This window comes from Atta cephalotes (genome assembly GCF_000143395.1).
Source record: "Atta cephalotes unplaced genomic scaffold scaffold00081, whole genome shotgun sequence".
Taxonomy (NCBI): Eukaryota; Metazoa; Arthropoda; class Insecta; order Hymenoptera; family Formicidae; genus Atta; species Atta cephalotes.
The window spans coordinates 640,451-664,747 of NW_012130145.1; the positions used below are offsets into that span (position 1 = coordinate 640,451).

General features: G+C 30.8%; 1 protein-coding gene across 1 annotated transcript in view; it reads left to right on the forward strand.

Moving 5' to 3' along the window:
• LOC105624544 (potassium voltage-gated channel subfamily KQT member 1) overlaps positions 1 to 22,350 on the forward strand; it is a 40,262-nt gene extending 17,912 nt beyond the window's left edge. Inside the window, exons 3-14 of the mRNA XM_012205905.1 lie at positions 66 to 156; positions 1,643 to 1,769; positions 3,076 to 3,251; positions 3,502 to 3,642; positions 4,761 to 4,871; positions 5,293 to 5,499; positions 7,841 to 7,861; positions 9,867 to 10,102; positions 13,878 to 13,970; positions 17,643 to 17,799; positions 19,816 to 19,938; positions 22,249 to 22,350. Of these exons, the coding sequence (XP_012061295.1) occupies positions 66 to 156; positions 1,643 to 1,769; positions 3,076 to 3,251; positions 3,502 to 3,642; positions 4,761 to 4,871; positions 5,293 to 5,499; positions 7,841 to 7,861; positions 9,867 to 10,102; positions 13,878 to 13,970; positions 17,643 to 17,799; positions 19,816 to 19,938; positions 22,249 to 22,350 (1,585 nt within the window). The remainder of the gene's footprint in view (positions 1 to 65; positions 157 to 1,642; positions 1,770 to 3,075; positions 3,252 to 3,501; positions 3,643 to 4,760; positions 4,872 to 5,292; positions 5,500 to 7,840; positions 7,862 to 9,866; positions 10,103 to 13,877; positions 13,971 to 17,642; positions 17,800 to 19,815; positions 19,939 to 22,248) is intronic.
• Positions 22,351 to 24,297: the final 1,947 nt, after the last annotated feature.

A 24,297-nucleotide genomic window follows, 5' to 3' on the forward strand; every position in this document is an offset into this window, starting at 1 on the left:
TATATATATATATATATATATATATATATATATATACATCATTATATATATATCTTTGTTTTCAGGTTCATGGTGGTATTGGTGTGCCTCATATTTAGCGTTTTGTCAACGATAGATCAATACAGTAACTTCGCAAACGAAACTCTGTTTTGGATGGTGAGTAGCTCGTATTCATTATTAAGTACAATAATATATAACGTACAACTGGATAGGATATTAAAAGCATCTCTGCATCAAATAATGTCAATAACACTATTTAAAGAAATACTGCAGAACTGCTAAATTAAAAGTATTCTATCGCAACCACATTGATTGTACTTTCCTTTGCAAAGGAAAAAAACATACGTTTGACGTATACTCGTATAAAGTATGTGTACAGATTTAACGAAGCTTTTATCTAAAAGTTTTTTGATTAATGTAGAAATTTTTTTTTTAATATTGAAACAAATTAAACCATCCATTTGTTGCAATTGAAAATATTTTCTATACTTAATATTTCTATAGTTCTTTGTGCATATATATTGGAATTAAAAACTCGATAAAAATATCGATTCAAAAATTTTGCATATTATCTTTTTTTTTATTTTTGTAATAAAATTTCAGTTATTGTATCTCTATTGTTTTTGATGTGTGTATTTCTATTCTATATACTTTTCTATTCAAGTTTAAAATCCAACTTAATGTTTCGTCTCGAGGGAAGAATTAGGTGCATCTGATAGAATACTATCACCTATCTGTCATTGTACTCTTTCCAAGCACGAAACGTTAAATACTGACAGTGATTAAGAATTCATAAACAAGGGTTTGTAACGTTTCGTAAGAAAGTTAAAGCAAACTTCATTTAATTAATCTTCGAAAAGAACACTTTAAATTTGTTGGTTCGCCCTAAAATAGACTTTACAACAGTTCTCGACGACAAACTTTTTCTCTTCTTTTATCACCGTCGAGGTTGCATAAATGAAATTAATCCTCCCTCTCATCTTTTATCATTTAAAGAGAGAAAACTCTGTGAAAGTTTACACATCAAATTACGACTATCTTCGATACAAATGTCGTTCATAAATCGGTATTCAATATATATTGTAAAAATCTTTGCTCGCGATTCTTTCTCACTTTTTCCACGCGAACGAAGAAAATAAGCGTGCATAAAGCACGAAGCTCGTCAATGTTCTGTATCATAAAAGAATATAGTATAAGCCAGTTCTCAAGGATCTCGCCCACTTTGTTGTAATTCTAACGTCGACATCCTCGTTTTTCTAGGGCATCCCGTTCATACAACAGCGTTAGTACAATCGATACAATAGTCAACTCTATTCAAATGTTACCGTGTTCTTTGTATATTTATTTTAGAGATGAATTAGCCAACGTCTAGATTAATCTATAGAATTATTTCATTATATTGTCTCACCGACGTTGGATATATAATTGTCAATTTTGTCACGATTGCTATGAATTCAAATAAAAATCGGTATTCATAATCTATTCTTATATTTAAGACCATCTTAAGTATAGTCTTGAGATGTCATAAGTCGATAATAGAGCCGTATTAGCACCTTTACATAAGATAATTTTAAAATAAGAACCGATTATGAGTACTTTAGTATCAAGTTCAAGATTGAGAGATCATTTCATTACTATTCAGGAAATATGTCTCGTGGTGTTCTTCGGAGTTGAATATTTGGTTCGATTATGGAGCGCGGGCTGCAGATCGAAATATATGGGCTGTTGTGGACGACTACGATTCATACGGAAACCGATTTGTATCATAGGTGAGTTGTTGCTCGTTTTCTCCTAACAGTGAGCCACGATTAAACCTTAACAGCCAAAATTAATCTGATATTTGCATTGTTCGATTGACACAAAATAGAATCTTGATTATCGTTCCTTTGTTTCATATTGTTTGTAGTATAGGATCGTTTGTGACCGTTGCTATTGACCAACTTTGTGATATTAAACTCTGGCCTTAATATCGAATCCATTTTACTAAAATCAAGATTGCGGGCGCTTTGTATCGCAATCATCGTTCTGTCAGATGCGTTTTATAAATGAAACACATACGAACATCGAAATTCCTCCCTTAATTGAAGACTCGCCTAAAATTGATCCTCTATTTCGTAAACTTTGTTATTACGTTGACGATAAATGCGTGATTGAAAGTTTAACAAGTAAAAACAAAAAGAAAACAAACGAGTTTATTTTTTTTTGCAATATTATCTGAAAAGCAAACTGCTGATCAAATCAATTTCCGTATATATTTAATTATCTATATATTTGTAGATATTATTAGAATCATTAAAGATTATGTATATCAGAACAAGATTTTCGCCATTTAAATTTCCTTATTACTATCTCATAATACATATTCATGTATCTGCAATTTGCGGTAAATCAATTTGAATTAGTTGTTTTTTCGAAACTGAAAATACGGTAGTGTCTCGATGCTACGTTTATTTTACATCGTTTATTGTTGTCTGTGTGATAAATAGTACCTGCCGGATTAAGTATTTATGTTTTTTTATCTCGTACATATCTTTCCAGCAGCTACCTCAAATAATTGAGAATGTACCGTATTTTACTTTATTTTGTCTGTAAGTGCAGAATAGTAAATGTCCGCAATGTGAAGAAAATGGAACATTATTATTAACAAGCCAGCGGAATTGCTGAGATTACACCTATTCCAACAATTTCATAATGCGTGATGGAAAGAGAATTGTTTTTAATCGTTAACAATGTACATTGTCGACGTATCTTGCAGATAAATAGTAACGCCGGATAAGACATTAATCGGATTACACACTTTACATATATCAATTGCTGCCGATTATATGCATACTTAATCGATATCCAAAAATATTTATTTTAATACATATATACACATTAGAATACATATGTGTATTTTGTAAATGAGTGTGTATTAAAATAAATAAATATTGCATTGGTATTATATTATATTTAATCGACAATATAAAAATTACCCTATTTATAATGATATACATATTAGATACATTCGAATTTATCGCGATTATGTTTTTTTTGTATTTATCACAAGGTACTTTTCTCATTTTTTCTTTTCAGATTTAATTGTCGTAGTAGCGTCCATGGTAGTCTTGTCGGTAGGAAGCAATGGTCAGGTATTCGCCACTTCTGCCATCAGAGGCATTCGGTTTTTGCAGATTCTGCGAATGCTTCACGTCGATCGTCAAGGTGGTACGTGGCGGCTTCTGGGTTCAGTGGTTTTCATACATCGTCAGGTATATCATCAATTATCGCGAAAATTGCCAAAATACACAAAAAGTTGACCTTAACAATGACTTTAATTTAACTATTTGTAAGTAAGGAAGTGTATATTTGTATGAACACCCTTATGGGAATGGAAATATATAACAATTTCTATGTACTATATTTATGTACATTTTATTTAAAAAAAATATATATATATATACTCACATGAAATTTTGATATTAATAGTTGCAAGACATTTTTATTTTTCTTATTTAACAGGAGTTGATTACAACACTGTACATTGGGTTCCTAGGCCTCATTTTCAGCAGCTATTTCGTATATCTTGCCGAAAAAGATGCAGTTGGACCGGACGGCAAAACAGACTTCGCAAGTTACGCCGATGCACTTTGGTGGGGAGTGGTGAGTTCGTCTTTTTGTTATTGATTATTTTAATGATTTTTGTATTTTCTGTAACATCTCTTTATATTATATATTTCATTTATTTGTAATTTTAATATTATATATTAATAATATATATTATATTATATTTAATATAAAATATAAAAGAAATGTAGAGAGGTTTCTTTCTAAATAACTTGTATGAATTAATTATACGTTTTATTCTGTTTTTTTTAGTTATAAATGTTGTATTTTTAAATTATATTTAATAATTATATTTAAATTATATTTTCATTATTATTATATCTTTCCCTTTCTACGCTAACTATTCTTATCTTGTTGCACTTCATTATCTAATTGCAAATCTATTTTTACTTGATAATTAAAATTGATATGATAGATTTTGGATTAATTCTTGTCAAATCATTAAAAGTGCAATTTAAATGTAAGAACGAAATGTAATAAATCAATTCTCTGAAAGAAAACGATGTAAAAACAAAGTGAGATTCATTAGTAGTGTAAAAATTGTGGAAATAATTCAAGAACGATAATGTGATGACGGATTATTTTTTTAAACAACTTTAATGATTCGCAATTTACTGATGATAGAGAAGGAGACATAACTGTCATAGAATTATAGAATTATAGATGTAAGGTAAGACAGAGAGAAACGTATATATAACACAATAGCTTTTTTTATGCTTACGTATAAGTTTTTCTCTGCTTAACCTTATACGAAAGTTACGTGTCGTTCTCTGCCATCAGTTGTAATGATAACCATAATGGAAGTATATTTTCACCATGATGATAAAGATACATTTCAATGATACATTTCAAAACGATATGAATTGATGTCGATATCGGTATTGATATCAATGCTCACATTGCGTCGCAATGCAAATTGCACTAGTTATACAGGCAGCACAAATTGCTTATTGGGGCGTATTATATGCTAATTAATAGGTATAATTAATTATATTTTGCAGATTAAATGATTTATTAAATTATGTGAACGGTGTGTCATGCGGTAAAACTCTTCACATTAAATTCATTGTCAATATCATTATGAATGCGACGTTGTGTGTATAGTGTAATTCTATGTACATTAGGAATATTTGATGTTTTTCGATATATTACAGATCACAGTAACAACGATAGGTTACGGTGATACAGTCCCGCAAACATGGATGGGAAAAATAGTGGCCTCATGTTTCAGCGTGTTTGCTATATCCTTTTTCGCACTTCCAGCAGTAAGTACATTACTATAAAGAATTGTTCTCTTTTTCTTTTATAATATACAGAATGTCTTGTACTTATAGTTATTTGTTGTTTATAGATTCTTTAACTTATAATATAAATATATCGATTAATATATCGAATCAATCTCTCGTAATTAATATCTTTGCAATCAAATTATAAATTTGAACTTGATCTAAATTTATTTAAAATTAATAAATATGAATCTTTTATGCTGTATTTGTTTCTTTTTGAATAGAATTCTCAAGAATTCTATCTTGCATCGCTTGTAACTCGTATTTTTGGAAAGGAAATATTGATTAAAAAACTCATACTTCAATTTTGTATTTGTCTATCTCTGTACAAGAAATCTAAACAATTGAGCGCGATTGTTATTGTGTCTCGTGAGTTAGTGTTTTTGCATTTATTTTTCAGGGTATTCTAGGTTCCGGCTTCGCACTGAAGGTACAACAAAAGCAACGACAAAAGCACTTCAATCGGCAAATACCAGCTGCTGCGATGTTGATACAGTGCCTATGGAGGTGTTACGCCGCCGATAAGGCGATCAACAGCGTCGCTACATGGAATATCTACATCAAGGACCCGTCGCCAGCCGGTCAGCCGTCAACGCCCTTGGGCAAGGTAAAGTTTCCCGTTTGCTAGTTTAGCGAAAATCGAAACGCAATAGCCGTATTTAGCTGTTGACTGTTGATGTTCTTAGCTGCTTACACAATGTTCTTGAACGTTTTAACTGACCGTGCCGCGAGCGATTACTATGCCATGTCAAGACAGACGCTAATCCGTTGCGAATCTCGTAATTATCTTATTGAAACAGACACGAAAAATGTTCTTTCCTCAGTCTCTTCTCCCGTCTAATCTTATTCGCGATTCGGTCGATGCGCGCGCGCAGCCGAGGACGCTAATGGATCTGGAATTGCCCGTGATATCGTATCCACGTTAATTGCTGCCACGATCTCTCGACTTTTACCGCGATTGCATTTCCACGCGCGAGTGGATTGTCAACTAATACCGTTGAGTCGCAGGGGACTTGGTTGTTACGCTCTAAGCGGATTGTGAGAAATCAAATTTGCCTTGTGTCGATTTATCGTGCAAATAAATGTGAAACAACTTGTGTGAAAGTATAATAGTATATGAGATGAAAAAAATTGTTCATTAAAATTAATATAAAATTATATAAATTATTAAATGTTTCGTTAAAAGTGAGTGAGTTATTATTATATTGGGCCTTACGCTATATAATCGAATCCAAATTCAATAATTCAATTCCTAATGAGATAAAGATTTTTTTATTCTTTGTTAAACGTAATGAAACATTTTTAATTATAATTGATATTTATGTTTTTAATTAGTTTTAATTGATTTAAGTAAATTATACTAATTAATATTTATAAATTATCAAATTTTAAATGTACACAGAAATACCAGATTGTCAAGAAAATGAGATTATCATATTTGCTAAACTAAAAATTAAGATTAAATTAAATAAATAATTAAGATTAAATTTTTCACGTTCAAATCCGAAAAATTTTTTAATTTAACGCATAAGGATGGGATTCGCGAAGGAGTTTCGCTGTCTAATATTATTTTTCGCTAATTATTTACTCTAATAAATCTCAGTATTGTATAATAGTGACAACTATGTGTGACGGCCGTGTACTTTTACATTATTACTTGTCCGATGATAATTTGGCAGTGGATGGATGCAAGCGGAGAATGCGAATTTTTTGCTCGATGTTTTCAATGTGCCGTTATTTACCGCTAAAAATGATCCGAATGATTTTGTTTTCTCCTTCTGTTGCTAGTCACATACGTGTGTTTATGTAATTAAAGATGCGCTAGAGGCTTCTGTACATTATCCCTCCTTACGTACGAAATAATGAAAGTTGCTTTTGTTATTCATTAGTTTAATTTGTTTGTTTAATTTTATTATGTAATACATATCATGAACAAATCTATCTTTAATGAAATGTTTGTTAATGGACTGGTTTTGAATATATACTTACAGTTTTAATAATAACGTCATTTATTAGAAATGCTGAGCACATAAAATATATGCAGATATTCATTAGGATACTTTAATGTTTATTTTACATTCGTTTTCGAACATAGTTTTTTTTCATATAAAATTGTCAGTTAATTTCATAAAATGCCAGTCAGCAAACTTTTGATATTTACATAGTCATCCATTCGGACTCTATAACTTTATATCTTTATTTTTTTAGTTACTATATAAATTGCAAATGTCATTGCTTCAACAATACATCGACTGACTCGCCGTGTTACGTAGATACAAATTTCATAAAAAATCAGTCAATGAATTTTATCATCAGCGAACTTCATCATCTATCTTCGTAACATTCCTTTTTTTTAATTAAATTTGTATTTTATACGTAATCGCTTGAAAACTGCAATAGTTGTCACCCTCAGATAAATTGCTTTTGAACGTGAATCAAATAACGGATGCGGTATTTTTAGAATTGCATTTGATTTTTCCATACAAAGCTATTTGATTTCCATTTTACTCGCAATTATTATGGCTAGTTCCATTTTTGTATCTGTGTATAAAGTTAGAAAAACTTGTCATAAAAATTGCTTATTCAATGGAAAATGTATATATATATATATATACATATATATTTTTGAGACATATGTTTACAGTTATTACAGCATTAATTTAATGATATATTCAAATCTTTAACAAGAAAGTTCGCAAAAAAATCGAATGGAATAAAATAATTTATCGGCACATTTCAAGTATGTACTCAATTAACACGAAACGATTAATTTTATAGGAACGGTATCTCCATTTTGCATCTGCTGCCAAAATTTTCAAACTCCGTTTCTCTCAAAACTGCGCAGATACTATACGTACGCGCGCGAGCATCGATTTTACGTATTTGAAATAGAAAGAACGCTCAGTGATGATTTAACAATGATAAAATATACCTTAAATATATTTCAGTTGATTTGTGTAAAGAAGATGGTATGTAAATTGTTTATATTTATTTTCATTCTTACTCTCTTTTGCATGTTTATTTTTTTCTGAACTTTTTATCACATTTCTTTACACGTTTCTGTTACACGACGTGAAATGTCTTATTCTTTTATATTATGTAAGTCGGGATCGCTGTACTCACCTGCTGAATGTAGAATGTAGTATATTAAAAAATATATATTTCATATTGCTATCACGGGAACCGTACTTTCTTGCTGCACGCTTAGTTGTAATAAAGACGGTCAAGTCTGCGCAAATTTGCCATCGTGGTCACATTTAGTATTTAATCCTCAGAACATAATATTGATTTACAGAACTATTACGTATGACTATACGAGCTTCTTCAAATAATATCCAAAAATAATTATCATTTTCCCTATTTTAACAAATTATTTTCCTATTGAAAAGTATTTTTATTTTATTTACTACATTATCCCGAATAATTTAGAATTAAAATCGAGATTTTTTACTTTTACTTTTTTATTAACAATAGCTGAAAAGAAATTGTCGCGGCAAATCATTAAATCGTTATTACTTAAAATTCAGTGCAATAAAAAGTTCACGTCATATCCTGAGATTTTTGCATGTTTATTTTTTTGTAACTTTTTATCACGTTTCTTTACACATTTCTATTACAAGACATGAAATGTCTTATTTTTTATATTAGTCGAGTTTTATTTTTTATGTAAGTCGAGATCACTGTACTCACCTGCTGAATGTAAAATATGGCATATTAAAAAATACATATTTCACATTGTTATCACAAGAATCGAATTGCGTCGAGAGTTTGGATCTGAATATTCTTCGTTATCAAAGATTTCCGAATTTTCAAACGAAAAAGGAAATAAGAATAACTTTTACAAAACCATTACTCTTATTAGATTTAACGTTATACGAACTGTCCATTTATTTGAAATATCATTGCTTTTTCTTTTCAATGTCGAAACTACTTAAATTCCAACTAAGATGAGATACTGAATTTTTTGTTTTTTTTTAACTTACGAGACAATTTATCTGCGCGTTCGTTACTTTTCAAACGAACAAGGCTTTGCGTAAGCTTCTTAAAGTTTTTGCTTATGAAGAAACAATATATTCGTTCATTTAATCGTGTTTGCGTATTCCCAGCTTGTATGTGTATTCTTATATTCTATATATTCTTTTTCTCTAAAGATAGTGATCAGTATTTCGTGGAAAGCAACTTCACGTTACTTAGAGATATTTTGCAACATGCATGAGCCTGAATTACTTACAATGTTTCTAGCTGTATATATATATGTATGTATATATATGTATGCCTACACATTACTTCTTGTCTTCGCATCGTAGTCTTCAGAGGACTTGAAATCTAGCTTGCGAATTCACGATATAAAAATGGGAATTTACGTCGGTTGTGTGACTTGACAATTCTGTACGAAAAATATTACCGAGAGATTTCGAATGCTTAAAAATGTGTTTAATATCAAGAAACTACTCTTAGAATAGTTTACGCAAATATATTTCAAAAAGGATAGGTTTCCTGAATAAAAGATGCATATCCGCATAGAACATTTTCATCGGTACTATTAGTATGATTTATCTAAGTATTTTAGGAATATTTTGTAATTAAAATAAAGTCCTAAGAAAAAAATTTATTTTATGTAACATGTTCGGCTTATCTGTGCACTGAAAATTTTGCTATATACGGATCGTGATTGAATTGTTTTTTAAAGCTGAAAAGATGTTATAAACGACATAGGCTCGTGATCGACGTAATTTTCCATAGATTGCTTTCTGAGCATTCCATGGAAGGAATTGTTGCTGTTGTACATATTTTCCGCAAAATAATGACGATGACGTTGATGATGACGGCAATGATGGACTCGTCAATTTGAGAAAAATAAATAAAAAAAAACAAAAGAAAGAAAGAGAGAGAAAGGGGCCGAATGTCTGGCCAGTAGGGATAGTGCATGCTGTGTTCGATGTGTGTTGTAATGGGAGGGCACCGGGGGTTCAGTCTCTGATGATCCAGGTGGCAAAGAAGGCGAATGTGCTGAAGAGGCGGAAATCGCGGAACCGAATGGACGTTCAGCAGCAGCCGGCTTTGCCACCCGTCACGATATCGGGTGGTATATCAGCTGGTGCCGGGACTGGCCAAAACGACAATCAACGTCTTGAGAACGAAGGCGATGTGGTTTTTTACATGGAGGAGCCCAAGGTGGGCACACCGAATCGTGCCAGACGTGACAATCGGTGAGAGACATCTAATAAATTTTTATATTGAAGAGAGAGAAAGAGAGAGAGAGAGAGAGAGATGCGTTGGGATATTATCCCAATAATAAAGAAGAAAATTATTTCACTCCTGATCAGTCTTGTTTACATTATTGCATTGTATACGTTATTGCATACAATGTATTAATTTCAAGTACAAAATTTGTCATAACCACTCAAATTTCACATTGTCACCTTTAACATATCTAAGTCCGTTTCTTCGAGCGGAAGAGTCGCTTGGAAGACTTGCCTTTCAGCTCAGTAAATACGACGGTGAGAAGACGAAGCTGATACCATGAAATTGGCGAACTTATTTCCGAATCTCGCTGACGCCGTCGTGTGACATCGAGTGAAAAGTGTACCGAGATGTTCTGAGACTTCTTGAATGCGAGTAATTGCGCGCTGATCCTCAAAAGCGAGAATATATGATCGTTGATGTATTAAAGGTCTTCTTACAATCGCTTTAAATTCAAAATTTCTCAAGTGATGCATCATTTTAATCAACAGTATATTAATTTTCTTTATAAATCGCTTATTTTTTTCGATAATTTAGAAATTAATTGGTCTTCCACTAAAATCAAAATTTATTTGGATGCTTTGGCAGAAAGTGTTAAGAATCTAATAATTAAATTTCGAGACAAATAAATCCTTAGTTTGTATCATATATTACGTTTTATAATATTATATTACGTTTTATAATATATTATACTACTACTTTTGGTATGTTGAAAATTCTAATCCACACCATATTCGCGGAATAAACATTTGGAATACAATTATATATAACATAATAAATCGTTCACAAACTAAAAATTGCAATATCCACAAATTATCTGCAAATATCACTTTTATTTATATATCAATATTGATGTTTTTCAGCAACGGACATAGACAACACTGTGTAACAGTGTATGATTCCGTGTTTTCTAATTATGACACAAGTCGACACAACCATATACAATTAAAATGTTGTGTTCGATTGTTGTTTTTTTATATCACTTTACAAATATCAAATTTTTACATTTTATTTTACATTTTATTATATTTATTTTTCTAAGAGTAATGAAAAATTTCAAGATTACATTTGACATATTCAGATATATAGATGTATTATATGAAACCCTTTTCCTTATTTAAATAAAATAAAAAAGCTAAGCAATATTTTAACTACAAGTCGATACTACGTATTATTGTATCATGTATTACTATATTATGCAGTGATGCTCTGTTACTAAAAAGCACCTATTATTTGATGTTTATATTAATTATTAATATGTTCGAGAATTAATTATATATTAATTGAAAATATGAGATTATATTTATTGACAAAGAATTACAAATTTCCAAATAATACTGACAATGGTAATTTGATGAGGCATATTATCGATATACAGTACAAACGTTATTAGATATCTTTCATCAGTTCGAACGCATCAATTAATCGATGTGTCCGAAGTTTGAAGATATCAGATGATAATCATATGTAATTTGTTTATGAAGAATCGTGAATTACTGAAGCATATAAATCGGCAATATATGAGAGAAACTATTGAAGCTATTGACTGTTGTATTATCCTAATGTATTAGGATAACTCCGGCAAATGCGCTAGGATTTATGTCGCAGAAGTTAGAAAAAATAGAAGGAGTGAGGATAATTTTCCCGCAACTACTTTGTTACATGCCTTTATGTTATATTAATATTGTGTGATTTCAGTTTCTTACTGTTAATATTAATGAAATTATTGCGAATTGAATCGATTTATCATTGTAATGCCGTCATAAATTATAATTTACATAAAATGATTATTGTAGGGCGTGTAAAAGACTTAGTTATTTTTGATACGTGGAATAGTAAAACATGTTGTGTAGCAAAATACAAGTGCTTTGCTCTCATATTCTTTATTTAGTTTGTTGTTTTGTATATCCCACCTATTTGGGCATTTTTTTGGGATAGCATTTTTTTGAGATATATACGGCGAGCAGGATTTATGCTCAAAGCATATAAAGTGCGCAGATTGAATTTAGTGTACTAAATGCAATAAACGCATTATATGAAATATGTACTTCATGTCATAATACTTGTAATATATGTAGGAAGATTGTAATTATTATATTTATTACTTCATATACATATTTACCATTCTTATTCTTTAATAAAACTTTATTAAACACATTTTATAAGTTATTGTGTCATTATACGTCTTATTTATATACATTATTTGTAAATTTTTCATAAGTCGTACATACCCCCTCTTCCCTCTATGAGTAGCCATATATCCCACTCCTATGGGATATACGGCAAAAATGCAAGGGTTTCAAAAAGTTAATTTTTTAATATGAAAAATAAATATTCCGGATTTCTAATATTTTTTTCATAGTAGTAGACAGTACAAAGTGTTTACCGATACAGTTTGTTTATTATAAACATAGTAAATAATACTTAATAAATTAAATTTGTAATAAGTGGGGCGTATATACCGGAGTTACCTTATAAATTAAACATAACTTACATAATCTTCATAAAACGCAACGTTGCATTGTACAAAATGTTTTCTGCAGGATTGGATAAGTTAATGTTTTTTTTTTAACTGAATAAAGTTAAAGTTAAAAATTGAAGAAAAAATTAACTTAACGTAAGTCAATATTAAATTAACTTAAATTAAAAAAAAGTTAATTTTGAAAAAAATTATTTTTAGATCAAAATGTCTTAATTTTTCTTGAAAATGAAATTAAATAACAATTACAATATAGATTATGTAAGTAAATTAAATTTTTAATTTAATTTACCTATTGTAATTCCGGACTAAGGCTTATGGCATAAGACATAACCCAATCAGAGGACTGTATTAGCATCTTAAGAAATTATTAGGTATGGGAAAAAGTTCGTGGCGTTTTTCCCGTTAGATGGCATTAAAAAAAACGCCACGAACTTTTTCTCACACCTAATCTTAAGGTGGTCTTATGAACAGATTACGAATGTAGTCCTTAGTCTTATTATATTTTATTACTTTTCTAAGATATTTAAAAGAATATAAAAAAATTTTTTAACTTAAAAAAAAGTTAAAAAGTTAACGTTTAAAAGTAACTTAAAAGTTAAAAGTTAAAATTTAATGCATTTAAAATTAACTAAGTTAAGTTAAAAGTTATTAACTTTTAACTTTTTTTTAACTTTTAACGTTTTAATTAATTACCCTGGTTTTCTGCATTTGTTCAACATGAGTTCAGAATTTATATCTGTATGTCTATTGTCCTAATGCACCGCTTCGAAACAAAATGTAAACTTTCTATTTAACTGTTTCTTATTAGTGCCTACATAGTTTCTCCCAACGGTATTTCTCTCTACTCAAGAGACGCATATTTAGCAAATTGCTTTGGAGAAAGATTCTCAGAAATCATGCGCTGTATAGAAGAAGGAAATTCCGATATCAAGATAAACATTAAACATAAAATACTAAATATTTATTAGATGTATTTAATAATAATTTTGTGGAGAATACGCGTGCAAGCACCATGCCTAAATATTTCTATAATATTACAACTGATTAAAAAAATTAATTAAAAATTCAGCAAAGTGATATATAAAACATACAATAGACATTATTATTATGTAAAGTAATTCTTGTGAAATCACAGCGATTTGCTGTTCTAACTTGCGTCAGCCTGTGTCTAAAGAGTATCTTCTCCAGAGCAATCTTGCCACATAGAAAGAACGAGATCTGTGAGCCCGTAGTTTAACTAGCGTGTTTCCGGTTGGCAGGGGAAGTCTCTTCACTTCGCAGACGAGTTCGGTGACGGAGGCAACTAGCGATGAAATTGATATCGATATTGAAGAACCCCAGAGAGTAACCACGTAAGTATAATTGATACTTTTTAGTCATCCTTTCTGCGTGCATTGAAATATGTGTGTATTAATCATAAAACTTATGATTTGTTTTGTAACTTCTAAAGCAACTCTCGAATCCACTACCATCTCCGTGATCGATCGTAAAGTTATTAAACGCCCGTTTCACGTATACATACATCGAGTTAGATCGCACCGACCGAAATCAGAGTATAGGAAGCCGAGGAACGTATATCTCCATGCAAATTACTTCTACTTCGCGTGCGGAATCGATAGTACCGAGGAATTTTCCTGTACCTCGTGCATACCTCGTATCGTAATATACAGATAAATATCGCACAGATCGTTACGAATGTACTAGCATTAGAATAGAATATGCTTTCTATTCTCTAATGAAATTTAATTTTGTGAAAATCTTATAGTTTCACTTTATGCATCCGCTTGGTGCTCGTAGCTACTAAAGCTCGAGTTTTGCTCCTTTAAAGGAAGAACTGAATGCTCGAAGGTTTGATGTAGTGTCGGAGTAATGTTTTGCAACTTGGTAATCTGATCCTCATTTTCATCACACTTCTGCATTTGCATTCACATTTTTCAATTTTCATCGTCTATTATCAATCACTCTCAGCTGAATGATCCATCCAAGAGAGAAATGAAAATAGAGTATTGAATATTATCTACGTATATATATATATATACGATTTAACTTTAATGCACTCTTAAACGCGAGTAATTGTATGAATAAATATTTAAATTACAATTTATTTCAATAGCAGCTGTATCTGTATTTATTATCTATATTATCTATATTATTATCTATATTTTCATAGAGCATAATTTTTAGATAATTTTAACTAACGCTTTTTACATAGACTTTCTATGAAATTTTTGTTAAGGAAATATCTCTCTATTCTACAGAATATTTTATTCTAGAATATAAATAAATAAATAAATAAATATATATATATATATATATATTTATTTATTTATTTATTTAAACGTTGACAATGTTTTATATATATTTAAATATATTGTATATTTAATTTTAGTGTTTAATATAATACATATTTAACTATGATATGTATATACAGTTTAACTCTAATTCAATTTGAACCGATGCAATCTATTTGTCTTTTAATATTGCGGAGCATTTTGCAATGCGATAAAATCTGCTTGATCTCCATCTTCGTTAAGAATTAAGAACATCTGAAATAATTAGACGTATATAGAGATTTATGTACATATATAATCGCAGCGCCAAAAATATACACATTTTCATCATACATCACAATCAAATTCATGAAAGAGAAGTGATAAGGTATGAGGGAGGCCTTTCTCGGCGGCTTTCTGCGCCATTGACATTTTAAAGAGATCGGTTCTGCAGGCGCAAATGAAACGCACGGTATTTCGCACAAAAGGCCCTTTTTGTATACTCGCAAGGACCCGTGAACGCTTTTTCCATCTCACCATTACTTCACACGGGTATGAATGACCCAGATTTCACGGCGTCGAACAAATGTGCACATGTATACTTGAAACTTGTATATAAAGACACTTGCCAGATTTTTCTGTTCCATCTTCACTTAACTTCTTTCGCCTCTCATTCACTTCGACTCAAAGCTTTCTTATGTTTGCCAACCAAAAAGCATCTCGTTTGAATATTTTTCCGCCTACATTCATTTCAATTTTGTTTAAAAATATTATCTTACGTATCTCGTGAAATCAGACTTTCTTCCATGTATTCTTATTCTTCTGTTTTTCATCCTGTTATTTATTGCATCGTCGTTTTTCTTGTTACTATGATCATTGTACGAGTTATACTATTCTTGTTGTATAGTAAAATTTGATACCTATATTGAATTTTAATGATATATTTTTATTTTCCCGCAATTCTCTTCGTTAATTTAAAAAAAAATAATAAAATTTTATTATCCAATTTTTTATCTTAAGAGGATTAAATACAAATTGAGCCACAAGAGCTTTTGCATTTTGTTAATTCTGCAAATAAACATACATGCAAAGTTTCTTTTAATTATGAAGCAATATTTGCACTGAATATAACAATGTGTTTATATGTAAGCAGTGTTATATACATATGTATACACTCACAGAAAAGATATCTATATTCAATGCTATTACTCCTCGATGTAAAATAAAATAAGTTCAATATAGAACCAATCGTATTTATTTTTCAGAAAAGAATATTTTTTTCTTAAATAAAAACATTCTAAAATTAAAAATAAAATATTCTTAATGCTATTGCATTAATTTAACAGAAAAATTTAGATTACATTTTTCGACAACGAAAAACTGGGCTCGGCCAGGAGTCAAACTCAAGATTTCTCGTTTCACGTGTTTCTCACCTAGCTTCGCTGCCATGATGCTATAGCATCACGTACATAATACTAGATAGATTTCTAAACGTAAGAATATATAAACCTAAATTTATATGTAATATACTCTCAAGACAAGATGTCGATCTTATTTTATGCAAGGGAATAGAATAAAAATTATTAATTTAATTTTATACTGTAATACTCAACTATATACAATTGAGCCAAGTACGTCAAGGATATTTTTTTTCTTGATATTAAAAATTCTTTCTTCGAGTGTACATATATGATATGATTTTTATTAATTATTAAAAAATGAAATGATTTACATCCCAGACTTATTTATATCTCGAAGTAAAATAATTGCATTCAACTCTGTTTATTTCTTACTAGCTCTTCTTGCGATTAGTCGAATTCTCCATTGTAACACTTGGTAAACGTTCCTCCGACGTTTTACCATGCATAAACCACTCTGTGTCACATTTACACTCACGACAAAAGCATCTGCCAAGGAGCTAAGCGTTCTTGGAGACGTAAACACCCCAGAAGAATAGACGTTCTTCTCGAGAGCATATTCCTCCGTTCTTTAGCGCCGTGGGGTCAAGAGCTAACATATGAAAATAGCGCAAAGTCGAAAGAGAGGAAAACCATTATTTTGGTCAATATATGGGTCAGCTAGTAATCCGAAATGAATATTGACATCTAATATTACATTTGACACGAATCAATTTTCCAATTCGGTATATCACAATTATTTTGCTACGAATAGTGTACGAATTACGAAAAGGATAGATATTACGTCATTGCTTTATCTCAAAAGTAAATTTACTCATTTTCAATGTACCACGGTTATCCTAACAGATAGAAAGAGACTGTTAAAATGTTAGCGCTTTTAGAAGTATCTACCTTTGAACGTTCAGCGCAGTTTTATACTTTATGCAATTTACATTAACGGAGTTCAGCGTTGCACTTTACCGGTTATTTCTAACGTCGAAAGGGAAACGAGCTGTATCAAGTTGCGACTTGCTGCGTCATGATCGACTAGGAAAATTAAGTTAGCGAAGATCGCAACTCGAGGAGAAATCGATTTCTCTTCTAAAGTGAATCAAACGAATTTGAAACCGTTACAACAAAGTGATTGAATGTTGTAATGTGATATTTCAATGGCGATTAGATTCAAAATTAACATTTTCATCCTAGATCATATTTTTATCCTTACGATATTTTTAATGATATTTTGCATTTAGACATGTATTGCAAATAAAAAAGAAGAGATGATCATAAATAAATGTATTTTTTCCCTGTTGCAATTTGCTAATCTAAATTTCGCAAATTTTGTCAAATTTTTTAGATTGACAGAGGCACATCGGAATGCTATTCGGGCAATCAGAAAGATCAAGTACTTCGTGGCTCGCAGAAAGTTTCAACAAGCTCGGAAACCGTACGACGTTCGTGACGTCATCGAACAATACAGTCAAGGTCATCTAAACATGATGGTGCGAATTAAGGTGAGTCGATGCTTTATCTTGAAAATACATCTATAATATCATAACTCGAAGATTATCATTTAATACAGACACAGTAAGTTATTTTAAAGAAACACCGTTTCGTTTACAAGACCAATCGCCGCAATTCGTCGTGTAATCTAATGAGTAAATGACACACGACAAGATAAACCTATTTATTGCGTGATAAACAGTAATTGCTCTTATTTGACAAATTACTGAGCGATCGTCGATAGCAAATTCTGGTTCTGTATTTAATCAACCATACGCGATCGCCAATGATTAGTTCGACACGTATCGAAGGACATGTACAAAGTCCGTGTCGGTTTACAGGACAATGTAACCATCGGTACACGACGCAAAATAGAGCCATCAATTAATCGACAAATGGTTGTCGCGGCTTACATCTACACTCATCGGGTACCTAAAGATCGATCGCGCATACATATTAACACCTTAACACATGAATTTTAACCTTCAAACCGTACACAAGTGCGAATTCGCATCACAAAAATTTTCAATTTGTTGATAATTGCGCACGAACAATTGCCACGGCTTATCTTCACTACATTAAATATGCTTTTTCATTAAATTTGAGTAATATCATTGGATTTGTGAGAAAATTATACCTCAGAAAAGAGTAGTTTTAAAGAAATTTCTGTTTCCTCAAGAGAGACTTGCAATTAAAAACTCTCAATTCGCACCTGTGTACTATTAGTAGGTGCTCAAGGGAGATGTACGATTTGAAGGTTAAGATACTTTCGGAACTTATATATGAGAAATATATATATATATATATATATATATATGTGTGTGTGTGTGTGCGCGCGCGCGCGCGCGTGTGTGTGTGTGTGTGTGTGTGTGCGCGCGCGCTATAATCTGCTATATGTACATTAAGAGGTGCAAAATTACTTATCTTACTAAAAATAAAATAAAATAAACTTAAATTATGATAAATCATTTTTGCCAATATTTCGTTGTGCTTTCATGGTATTCATTTCAAATTAATTTTCACTGATATCTTTTTGTCATCTTTATGCGTATATGCGTAACGATTTAATATAAAACTTCAAACAAAAATTTATGATTTTAAACAATTCGATATATCATATATTGACAATTTTATCTGTTTATTTAATGTGATATATTTTTCAATTAATATTAAATTACATTAAGTGATATTTATTGTTGATATTTATTTGCAAAAATCGTTTTTAAATATCGTTCAACAATTTCTGCAGGAAAAAAATGACGACTTTAAAAAGCAAAAATAAAACGTCAATCACGGTAGACTCAACTTCTATGAGCATACGGTCTTTTGTTTGTCAAAGAAACTTCAGTACTTTGCGACGAGCGAATATAAAGTTCCATTATATGTATATCGAGGAGATCGATAATATCCTCTGATGTTTCACAGCGAGTCTTGCTAACGAAATTTTTAACTGCTGATTTAATTGCAAGCGCAACCGATGCTCGTTTGCACATTATTTAATTACAGCACTGCGTTAATTTCGATCTTAAAATCTTTTACGTCTCATTTTGGTACGTCCATATCGCTATGTCTGTTTCATATTGCAAGAATTGCAGTAATTCACGAATTCACTCTTAATCACAAAATTGCATTAAATTACAGAAACACAGAAAAAAAATTAATTGGGTGGGGTACAGCAACCTTATAACTTACTCGAACATTCAACATCTATAACTAAGAAGATTTGATGGTTTAACAAATCGCTAATGTTATTTAGCTGTCAACTTTGCTACTTTAACATAGAAAATTAACTGTCGACTGTAGATTTGCTGAATCAATGAAATTTTCAGCTGTTTTTTTTTCCGTAAACAGGAAAAACAAGAGGCTAAAGGATGAAGATGTAAAGCAATATTAATTAACAATATGAAATATTAATAGCGAATAACGATTTCTTTTTTCATGTCTGCGCCGCTCGATCATCGCATTTTTTCGGCGTAGTCTGGGAGTAAAATTACGGGCGGTTGATTGCACGTTCGATTTGTCCGCAGGAGTTGCAGAGGAGATTGGATCAGACCCTGGGTAAACCGGGGAGCTACCTGGCGGGAATCGACCGGGCAGGCAACGTAAAACCCATGACGATTGGCGCGCGTTTATATCGAGTGGAGCAGCAGGTGCGTCTTTCGCTTTAATTACCATAATGTTTCTTTTATGAATATTTAACTGTCCTACTTCCTCAACGCAGCTTAATTCACGTGTGTGTGAATCTATCTTCATATTTGCGAAGAGAATGTATAATTGAATAACCTACTTTCAAATCCATATTTTTCCAAAAATTACATTTACGAGTTTATTACGAGTTTTTCACGGCTTTATGAGCATAAAAACATGCAAATAATACAGTTAAAAAAAAAGTTTCAAAGAAAAAAGAATTACAATTTACAGTTCTTTTAATGTTTATAAAATATAAATTTAATCATTGAAATCGCAAGTTTTAAGAAGTTTGTAATCAAATTGTAAGAAAGAAATAAAACCTTTTCTTAACATAATTTTTTATACTAAAGCAAGCGACATGCCAGAAAAGATTTATTCCTTTCAATTAAATATATCATTAAAACTTTCAATCTTTGAAAAAAGTTCATTGTGAAGATTAGAATTAATAAAATTATCGCGATTAATATTATGTTTATCACATGAAGATTTTGAATAAAGCCATTTTATGACTATGGACAATTTATTAAATATTTGATTCCATTATGTGATATCGTTAATTTCTAATTTTGAACCTATATTTAATAACTTGAATTTTTAAAAAATTGTTCTTTATATTAATTTTATCTTATTGAAATTGTTGAGTTTACATTAAATATGTATTCAGCGACTTGAAAATTCTTCTTAAGTTTGAACAAATGATTGGAAACTATTCGTATCTATATTTCTCAATAGTTTAATTGTCACTTTTTTGACTAATTTATTAATCTTTATCTTCAGAACTCATTTTGAGAATTAAAAAATTTTTTAATAATATATTGTATTTAACTTTGTTAAAATAAAATAAAATCTTTCCAACACATTATAATTGTAACATAATGAAATATACTAAAATATACTAAAATGATCTTTTTCAACTTCAATTTTAAACTTTTTAAAACTGAAATGCAATTTTGAAGACTAAAATTATATTTTGTTAAAATAATAAATAGTACAGAAAGTAATTAATCTCTTTCTTGAATTTCGAAATTAGTTACTTTTTGTTAAACTGTATAATGTTTAAACTACAGATTTAAAATTGCAAATCAACTTATTGATTTTCACGATTGGTCACAATAGACTTATATTCATATTTGCATAATTTTTATTAAATCATTTTTTTAATTTTTAATTGGTCCTTATTCTCTTATAGAAAATTTGCATACGATACGTATTTTACCTTATTAATTATTCTATCAATTCACTGATTTCCCTAACTTAAAAGCAAAAAAATGCACAAATAGTGAAGAATACAAGATAACGTTTGCTATGCTAACTTTCGTACAAGAAAAACTAACGAAATTAATTACTTAAAAAATATCATATAATATAATCTTATTGAAAGTATATTAATAGAAATTATGTTATATAATTTATTAAGTGATACTTAATTTTTCCCCATAATTATGTATTGAAAATAGATATATTCAGAATTTTTTTTGAATGGAGAGGAGGGGAGGAGATGAAGATTTATCAACTTTGTTATTATATGTATAAATAGAAATTTGTTACGCTGAATGAATTGTTTTTGAAAACTTGAGAACTTTGAATGTCTTCTTCTTCTGATTTTGATGAGAAGGTAAATTTTGTAAATAGATTAGAAATACAATCTTAAAATTATATCTAGTTATATCATCAGTTCACTAACTTTTAATTTTTTTTTTTTGAAGAAATTATAGGTTAAATATAGTTATTAAAAACGAAATATGTGATTGTAAATGGAGTATTCATTAATACTCTTAACACATATTCTCTTTTTTTATTTAAAAACTTGCGATAATTTTCTTTATATTCTTCTCTTCGGAGATTCTATTATAACTGATAGAAGTTCCAGAAATTATTTACATAGTTGTAATAGGGAGAAAAATATTTGTATTAAAAAGAAAAATATTATAATGACAACAAAAAATTTCTCTGAGTTAAAATTTAAGTTTATTTTTTTGTGATAAAAAATGAAAAAAACACAAAAATTTCGGTGAAAGGATTGCAACCTTCTTTCCTAATGACATCTCTATGATAAAAGAGAAAACATAAAAAATTTCTTTTATAATTAGGTAATAATTAAATTTATTTTGAATTTGTATTTAAAACGTTCTGATTTGCTTGAATAAAAATACCTGGAGATCAAAGATTTTTTTCATTATTTTTTAATAGACATTTCGCATAAATCGAAACGTAAATTTCTTTTCGACGTGAACTTTCGAATGTATCAGTATGAAATTTTCTGCTTGCAGCTATCTGTGATGGACAAAAAGCTGGATCAGTTGGTGCATGTGTTAAATGCGGTAGCGCAGAAGCAGCAGATACCCCTGCGGAGTATAGAGGATGATGTGTAACAGAGAGCCCCCGGCGAACTCGTGCAATCAGTTTTACGGTCACCCGCGATTCTACGGATCCTGCCTCGCGTTACTATAACTACAGTGACGCCAAATATGTTCAGCGAGGGCTCTTAACAAGGGAGATGGCACGCGCTCGATAATGCTGTCCCGAGCATGTCTGGAAAGTACAAATATTATAGTGAACGCTATTCGATTCCATTTGATTCTCGAGAGACTACAATCGGAAGACTGTGACGTCGGAGAGATCGCTATTAGTATTGGCAACTCTGGCGATCTTTGTAATTCCATCGTGGCTATAGAGATCCATTCTTTGCTTATTTTCGATCTTATAACTCGATGGAATTATGATCGTCGTCATCACTGCCATCGCTATCATGTCATTAGGAGGAAAACGATGTCTTTTTCAGAAAAATACGTTATCAGAATTGAGGCTGAGAGGAGTCCTCAAATATAAACGTAAACGACGAAGTCAAACGCACAGGATGGATAATCGAATTAATGATGAATAACGAATCAAGCGTTGAGCTAAGACATAGAAACCATAAATTGCGATTGCTGTACGCACGATGATATTTCTTTAAACGGAAACGAAAGTATCACGAGGTAATCGTATGATTCAAAGAAAGAATGCGAAGAAATATATTATTCAATAACGATATAAAAATTGATTTTGTTAAAATATTCAAAAAGAACAAAAAAATCTCGATTTTGTTCCACCTTTTCAGTTCGTCGAAAGAATGGGTAAACGCCAATGGGAACATCACTCGGGCCAACTAGAAGTAATAAGCAAGAAACAATAAGCATTGAACTTCCTAAAACAAATTTTAATTAAATTCATATACTGTCGATCGTTCTGCCGATCGGCTGACCGTCAAGCGGTGGAACCACTTATCGGTCCCAAAGCGATTCCAACGATTCTGCAGGGTTTACAATTTTGAATTGTGGTTCCATTTTGTTTTCAATTCCCGACATGGAAGTCCCGCAAAAGTAGAGAACCGTGGCTCGCGGAGTGTTTCCAGTTTCGATTCCGCGAGCGCGAGCTCTCTCGATTCATATCTCGATTTAATTTTTTGGCCTAGCACAAATATAGATATTTCGAGATAAGCCCGCTTCAAATACGCATGTACGAATTTTCCATCTTCTTTTCTTTTTTTATGACATTTCCCGATCGCACTTGCCTACAGCGCTTGTTTTTGAAGAGCAATACGTCTACATAGAATTTAGATGTTCCGTACTAGAGAATTCGCGATATGCAATATATATCTGTAATATTAGTCTTCGATACACGCGTAAGTTCTGCGAAAAATATTTTAACGAATTATTAAGGCTTACGTTACGAGAACGGATGAGTGAAAAGGAAATGTATATATCGTGTGAAGACGTGTCACTCTTGTATACAAATACAATTTATATTTTATATGTACGTTACTTAGGGAATATTTTAAGATCGAATACGTGATTACGATCTTGAATCCCGCGCGCGACTTGCAACGTTACAAAATTTTTTTATTTAGGATCAAAGCCGCGGATTGCGACGCGGCACGAAACTCTTATAGCCGTTTCCTCTAATGTAGATTGACTTTAATCTCAGTTCAATTTAATTTCTATCTTTTTCTAGTTTTTAAAATTAGAAAAAAATATAGAGTAAGTTGAATCGAGATTTAAGTTAATTTATGTTCGAAACAAGCAACAGACGAGCAATCTAACTTTTCATTAAATTAGATTCGATTAGATCGAACAATTCAAGAAAGTACGAATGACATTTGAACTATAACTACATTGAAGGATAGTCACAGTTCTTATGATTTCCCGACTGCCAAAATTAGATCTAAATGAGACGAGCAATACAACATTAATAAATTCAGATAAACGGATTCGTGTCGTCTCGTGATTCGCAGTTTTGGGTTGATCGATTATATCAGCCAGTCTTTCGTGGGTGGAAAA